The 7,675-nt window shown below is 42.8% G+C and overlaps 1 protein-coding gene and 1 long non-coding RNA gene across 12 annotated transcripts in view; one reads left to right on the top strand and one right to left on the bottom strand.

Annotated features, from left to right (window-relative positions):
• Positions 1 to 442: 442 nt before the first annotated feature.
• Positions 443 to 7,675, bottom strand: part of SGIP1 (SH3GL interacting endocytic adaptor 1) — a 186,488-nt gene continuing 179,255 nt past the window's right edge. For all 11 annotated transcript variants that reach the window (XM_084786181.1, XM_084786184.1, XM_084786185.1 and 8 more), the window contains 3 exons: positions 6,263 to 6,327; positions 5,603 to 5,767; positions 443 to 3,930 (listed from right to left, as the gene is read on the bottom strand). In XM_084786181.1, coding sequence (XP_084642307.1) covers positions 3,908 to 3,930; positions 5,603 to 5,767; positions 6,263 to 6,327 — 253 coding nt within the window. In that variant the 3' untranslated portion in view covers positions 443 to 3,907. The remainder of the gene's footprint in view (positions 3,931 to 5,602; positions 5,768 to 6,262; positions 6,328 to 7,675) is intronic.
• LOC311600004 lies at positions 5,773 to 7,657 on the top strand. The gene is made up of 3 exons (XR_014780113.1): positions 5,773 to 5,900; positions 6,192 to 6,392; positions 7,084 to 7,657. It is a non-coding gene; the product is annotated as an uncharacterized lncRNA (long non-coding RNA).

The raw sequence follows: 7,675 nt of genomic DNA, 5'->3' as shown, positions 1-7,675 counted from the left end.
TTTTGTCTCGACCTTCAACTCGATTGTTTTCTCAAGATGAACCAAATGAAGCAGCAAGGTACTCAGTCTATTCTCAGAATAACTGGGGTCATTACCAGCTGGGGTGTCACTTTGGGGGGGAGGGAATTAATTGGTTTAAGCCTCAATACCATCATTGGCAAAACAAAGACCGAAAAGCATTTTGATCACTTTGGAGCTTTTTCCCCTTTTTAATGGAGGTGGGGTGAAGTGATACCTACAGTGACTGGCATCTGGGGAGCATTCGCCACACAGCTATTTGTGTTCGTGGCAGTGAATCCCGGTCACTATACACCTTCTTCTAGCCTTGAAAGGTGGTTTATCTTGGTTAAGTAGGGCTGTAAGTCTTCAGGGCTCAAAGAAGCCCCTTCATTGCTTGGCAACACTCTGCTTGACAGGATTCTAGGCACAATGTTATTAGAAAAATAAAAGTCCCATTAAGGAAAACTTGAGAACTACGTATGGCTGCACTCTCACCCTAAAGGCGAGAAGAGGGTAGGACTCATTCATCCAAGTTTGCACAGGGGGCATTAGTGGCGGAGCTAAGGTAGATCAGCTTCCTGCAGAAGAATTAAGGGTGGAAAGTGTGTGATTATGGCTCTGATACTCTGCAGACGGAGATCGAGAAGAAATATGCAAGACAGTAAAAAAGCACAAACATTTGCCCTTTGACTTTCTAGCCACCCAAAACCATTTGCACCGGACAGTCTTCCTTTAGAGGTAAACTGCACCCCAAATATCATGCAGGAATTGCCATTTTAGCCGTGGATGTATCTCACAGAATTTTAAATTAGTAATTGCAAGTTCCAATTATGATAAAATTCAGACTAATTTAAACAAGAATTTATTTTTGAAATTTCATAAAAATGTGGGATTTATTTGAAGAGGAAAACATACTCTCCAAAATACAACATTTATACTTTCTATCAGCTTTAAAAATTGGAGTGCTTAAGAATCAGCTTGCCGGGCATGGTGGCGTACACCTTTAATCCCAGCACTCGGGAGGCAGAGGCTGGCAGATTGCTGTGAGTTCGAGACCAGCGTGGTCTACAGAGTCCTGGACAGCCAAGGCTACACAGAGAAACTCTGTCTCGAAAAACAAAACACAAAAAACAACAAAGAATCAGCTCTCTGGCTAACCAGAGCTTTGTCTTAATTTCGCTGACTGTGCTGCAAACCGTCGGGCTATGAGCTAACCCATTCTGCTTGGATGAAAAGGAACCTGACCAGATAGACACTGATAACTGAAACCTTGCCTGCCTTGTCTAGGACCATGTCTCAGAGCACGAGTTCTTACTCCACAGTGCTGCAGGTATACCTTCAACAAGAGATGAAAGCCTACATGGTTAAAACCAAACAACACATCTCCATCCCTGACATGAGCACATGTTGTTACTTGATCTATTTTCTGAACTGGAAGGAACCACCTGTTCCCTCCCCACTGAAGCAATGACTATTTAAGTCTTAATCTTGAAATCACCAACTGTCGTTCCATTTCACAAAAGTCAATCAAGGAATCACAAGATCTCAGTTTCGAATTTGGTTCCTGGAAACTCTGGCTGATGTTAGAGACTACTCAAGTCTCTATCTTTAATACTATTTTTTTACAATGTTAACAAAATTATTCTTTGGAAAGAAACACTGTATTTAATGACCAATTCATTCTAAAACTATATAAAATAAGATAAAGAGAAAGACATGAGAAACAGTAATATTTACATATTTTAATATGCTTTGTGTTAATATTTAATAGTTTTCCATGAATTGATTACTTAAAAACATCATATAATCACATTCTAGATAAATTTTATTTTTCTGCTTCTTACTCTCCATTGGCTTAAGTTTTTTCATTTCCTTATGTTCCATTAGATTTTGAATTTACATTTCATTTCTCTATTTTGGTTTCAAAACCAAACTTTTTGTGAACAAATTAGTTTGTTCAAAAAACCTTCAAAGCTGGGCTGCTTTGGGGAACTAGGCATGGGCCTATTTTAAATAGATGAATTGTTCCCAGGTAAAACAGATGGTCTTGGACCTTCTTTTGGTAGCAAGCATTGATTGAAGAAAACAGATTAATCTACCAAGCTCGCTAGAAATGACTGTTAATCACAATCTCACTCTTGAAGTAAGACTTTAAAAAATTTTAATTTGAGTCAGATGTAGTGGTGCACACCTTTAATCCCAGCACTTGGGAGGCAGAGGCAGAGGCAGGTGGATCTCTGTGAGTTCGAGACCAGCCTAGTCTACAAAGAGAGTTCCAGAACAGCCAGGGCTGTTACACAGAGAAAATCTGTGTATAAAAAATTAATTTGATTCTAAAGTTGAAAGGAGCTGAAGTCTCCATTTGAGTGGACACAAAATGAAATTCAGCAGTGAGCAGAGAGCGGTGGGTGGTGGGCGGTAGGCAGTGGACAGTGGGCGCTGGGCACGGTGAGCAGTGAGCACCCACCTCAGTTACACTGATCTAATCAAATGACCTGGGACAGGACCTGCTGTCTGTCTAAAACAATCCATGGCTTACCAGAAGACGTAATCTTTAGATCTTACACACACTGCTCTGACTCCCCTGCTGTGGGGCAGACAACCCCCCCCCCCCAACCCCCTGCCTTCCCCAGAACTGTGCCATTTACTGAACTTCAGGGCCACTGCCCTGACCCCTGCTTTCAATTCCCCAACAACAGCGAAGATTCACAGTGGTATACAATGAATCTTAAAAATCATCGAAAAATACTCACAGGACAACAAAGTGAATAGAATTTCATTTATGAAGCTTATTTCTTCCTTCCCCAAAGACATAAGTGATAAGTTTAAAATTCTCCCTTTGGATTGAAGAGGGAACTAATTTTACCCCCTCTATGGTTCTTTGTTCTTTGCGTTTTGATTCTTGTGAGTAAAGAAGAAATGAGGTACCCCTGGCTACTGAAGGGAGGCCCCTCTGTTCTGAGCAATCGTGAAAAAGTTTTAACCAGTTCAGCCACAGAAAGTCTTGAAACTTTAAAAAAAACCCAAAACATGTTGGCTTTATCTGATGACTCAGCAATCTCCACGTTTGTTAAACTGCAAAGAAGGGGACTAGGGTCAGGTAAGACTTCAGCGTCCTCATCACTCCTGGATATAATTTAATATACTTCAACTTTAAATATGAATTGATTTTTCCCTTTTTACACAAGTTATAAAAATAAGAGGCCCTGTTTACACAGTTTGCATTTTTATGAAATTTGCAGTTTGAAAAAAAAGCTTTTTAAAAAGTGGCAATTAATGCTTCTCTTTGAATATGCTGTAACTTTAGAATTTTGTTTTTGTTTTTTTTTTGAAATAGTTTCTGAATTTAACCCACTAACCTGAAGCTAGAAGTTTTCTTTAGCACTACAAGAAAACATAATAAGGAGTGAAGAAAAGTCAGGGTTGTTGGTTGGTTTGTTTCTGGTTCCATTGAAGGTTCCTGATGTGTGCACCCCCTTTATGGTAGCTATCAACATTATATTTAAATTTTATATATTGACAAAATGCACTGCATCTCTGTAAGCATTGTTGCCATTCAACAGGACTACTTTTAAATGTACATACCACAGTTTAAATTACATCTGTTTCAGGAATGAAAAATGCTAAAACTCAAGTGTCTAACTGCCTTACCGGAATGAAGGTACAGTTTACAAATACAATAATTACATTTTAAAACCATTAACAATATTACACCTAGAAGTAAATACTGTAGGACTGATCGTCATAGAACTGCCTGTGGGGGAGTCTCTGCTGAAAGCCAGGACCTTCCAGCTGGCGGACCCCAAGGACGGACGTCGGTTTGTTCTCATCGAACCTGATTAAACCATGTCTCTCACGTGACAGTTCTCCAGGACACGGATCTTCCGAATCCTCGCAGGTCATTTTGTTAGTTATCTGCCAAGTATTTTCCTGCAAAACAAAACCCACAGATCAATATGTTATCTACAGGCTCGATGGAGCCTCTGCTGCTCCTGCCCTACCGCTTGGAGCCAAACACTGCACGCTTGGGGTGCCACGCTCCTAGGAAGTGGTGAAGTTTTCAGGTCTCTTAGTTCCCCACATCCCTAGTCCCCATTTCTACTCCTGTAGACCAACGGTTTGCAGAACATTCTGGATCCTGCCCAGGTGGGCCAGGGATTTGTACCATACCTGAATATGAGAAGCGGTTCATATTTATTTAGGGCTTAGTTCATTTGAGAGTGAAAGGGATACAATTAATAATTACATCAGAGCAGCAGGCATTAAAAACCAGGACTCAGAGAAGGAAAAAGGAGGGGGAGTTTGCTTCACATGTGTAAGGCTCTTGGTTTACCCCAGCGAGCCACTCACAAGAGCAGTCACCTTATCATCAGGGATGCCCGGCCCTCCATAAAAGCTCTATTGTTTGTGCTACCCCCAGTTCCTGGGCAAACTACTATCCGTATCTATCTACCTATCTGTCTGTCTGTCTGTCTATCTATCTATCTATCTATCTATCTATCTATCTATCTATCTATCTATCTATCATCTACCTATAGTTGTGTGTGATCTAAACACAACTTGTGGGAGCTGGTTCTCTTCTTCCATCATGTTGCAAGGAGTCAAACTCGGGGTTACCAGGCTTGGTGGCAAGCACCTTTATTCACTGATCCACCCCGACCAGCTCAAAACTACACATAGTCTCGCTTTTAAAGTAATTATTGTATGGGGTTGGAGAGATGGCTCAGAGGTAAAGAGCACTGACTGCTCTTCCAAAGGTCCTGAGTTCAATTCCCAGCACCCACATGGTGGCTCACAACCATCTATAATGTGATCTAATGCCCTCTTCTGTCATGGAGGCAGAGCACTATATACATAATAAATAAATAAATCTTTTAAAAAAGAAAGTATTGTATGTTTATACACTGTGTGTGTGTGTGTGTGTGAGAGAGAGAGAGAGAGAGAGAGAGAGAGAGCACATGTGTGGAGATCAGAGGACAACTGTTCTAAGTTGGTTTTCTCCTTCCACCTTTAAGTGGAGTCTTAGGACCTAATCCAGGTTTCCAGGCTCATGTGGCAAATGTCTTTAACCTGCTGGGCCCACCTGGCCAAAGATACTTTAATGGTTGCTTTTTAAAGTAAAAAAGCAGATCTTCCCAGGGCTTATCTTAGCCTGACAATTCTAAATTTTGAGAAGTTCAGTTCGTGAGAGAAAACCTTCCCAGGAATCTAATGCTCCCATGCCTGAGGCACGTCACACATTTTTTATGCTCTTTCTCCTGTTTCAAAAAGACGTTTTCAAGTCGAACCCAAGTGTGTCAGACTTGTTTGGCATCACAGCAGCAGGGCTTATCCGACTGACTTCAACATACAGATCATCCAGGTGGGGAGCTGGGGACGACAGCCCAGTCCAACATAGGAAATAGACCCAGCTGAAGCAGACAGAGTTGTCCCCGCTTGAATTGCCAGCTCATTTGTACTTCATTCAAATACCGGTTTGCTTTCCAATGGGATGTGGGGATAGAGCGAGGAGGCAGAATATGATGAGAAACTACACCCAGTTTGGGCTCAAGGGGGACCAGCGACACCACCTCTGCCAACGAAACTAAAGCTACCCATTTACCTGCAGCAAATCTCTTCTTGATGAGTGAAAACCGGTACCCTGCTCCAACGAGCTCAATGTCACAGCCAGATAGGGTGCTCCCTTCGCTCGTGAACTGCACAACCAATGGGGAAGGTTTGCTTGGGCCTTCGGATAATTGAAATCTCGCCAGTAAAGAACCTACACCTTTAAAAGAAGAACATTATTGCAAGTCGGCAGTCGGCAGCATCCTGCATGTAACTTAGAAATCACGCTTGACATGAACTGTGCAAAGCTGGGCCGCCTAGGAAACAGTGTATTCTTCACTTATAACATGATGGTGAGTGAACATTCTTGAGCAGCTGGCCAAAATATGTCAGCAGAATGGTGCTCTGTAGTTTGCAGCATGCCGCAAGGACAGCTACATCATTTTCAACCTGTGACTAACATGAGAGAAGAAAAGACATCTACATGGACTGTGGCACAGGGAGGACTCATGCCTCCTGAAGGACAGCCCATGGGACGGGAGGGCTTGGTGGGAGGAAGGAGGAAGGTCCACTAAGAGCCACTTGCCTTTAGAGATGCTAATAACTAAACGAAGCCCAATGAACCATTCCTTTTTTTTGTCTAGGGCTACGTGGATTTGGGTTCATAGTTGGCCAACACCTGTAAGTCTCAGACTTCAGCCTGTGATTACATTACCTCCATTTTCTGACTTCTGGGAGATATCAGGGATCTTCCACAATATTCTTTGTTGTTCGGCATTCCTAAAAATAAATCAGAGAGCTTCTTCACATGCAAAGGATTTGTTCAATAGGTGCCACCTTTCCAGGTAATGCTAATTAAAACGCAACGGGTCTCACATGTTTAGCTCTGCCTAACTGTATTTGTACACCTACACGCATAAATGTTCTTCCTTTTCCTTATTCTGACCAGCTGCAGCAATGTGAGATAAACAGTCAATAGGGTAATACAGTGCTTAAAACACAGCAACTCAGAAGACGGATGGGAGGTATCTGTTAACTGTGTGGTATAGGTAATTTCCATTGCAACTGCTGGCTAGCTAATATTAACTTTATTTTATTTTTTAAAAAAGATTTTTAAAATTTATGTATATGAATGCTCTATTTGCATGTACACTTACGTGACAGAAGAGGGCATCAGATCCCATTATAGATGGTTGTGAGCCATAATGTGGCTGCTGGGACTTGAACTCAGGACCTCTGGAAGAGCAGCCAGTGCTCTTTTTTTTTTTTTTTTTAATTTATTTATTTTTATTTTATGTGCATTGTATGTCTACGGGTGTCAGATTTTGGAGTTACAGACAGTTGTGAGCTGCCATGTGGGTGCTGGGAATTAAACCCGGGTCCTCTGGAAGAGCAGTCAGTGCTCCCAACCCTTAGCAGCAGCCAGTGCTTTTAACTGCTGAGCCATCTCTCTAGCTCTCACATTAGTTTTAAAGGAACATTCTATATCCTGCCGGTATTTTCAGAAAAACTAACGCACCCTTCCCTACATTACAGATGATTCTGGCACTCGGCATTGCGTAGTCCTGTCTGATCCCACCAGCAGGCCTTTCTGCAGTTTGGAGGCTCAGTGGAACACTGCATTCCCCAGACTCGCCCTCAGGCCCTAGCTTCGAGGGAGGTTCAGTTCTAGTAGGTTGGGAGTGGGGTGGGGTGGAGGGGGTGAGGGAGTGGGGGGTGGAAGGAGTGGGGGGGGAGCTGGAGGGGTTGTTGATGAACCTTTCTGTTGTTTCTCTAGCCAGTTGCTGGGATGGAAGGAAAGACAGGGTCCAGCCTGGGCTCCAGTTTGTGAGTGTTGAGAAAGAGTTAGGCCAGTAGGTGTTTTCTGATCCTGGAATCAACTGTCAGGAGCTAAAACCAACTTGATTCCCCTGGTGGGCTAACTCCTTTCCTCTCCCAGGCTCTGCGTGGGCTGCATGGCGCATTCTGCGACGCGCTGGGAAAGCACTCCCTTTCAGCTGAGATCCAGGTAAAAAGCCACCTGCTTGGGGCTCCTGCCCAGAGTTAAGCATTGGGTGCTCCAGGTTAAAGAAAGCCTTTCTTGCTTAGCAGATCTGCAGTGGTTTTCCATTTCCATCCCATGCGTCCC

This window comes from Acomys minous (assembly GCF_964271855.1).
Source record: "Acomys minous genome assembly, chromosome: 6".
In the NCBI taxonomy this organism is placed as follows: Eukaryota; Metazoa; Chordata; class Mammalia; order Rodentia; family Muridae; genus Acomys; species Acomys minous.
Note: the sequence above shows the minus strand (reverse complement) of the source record. Positions and strands in the feature narration are given on the sequence as shown.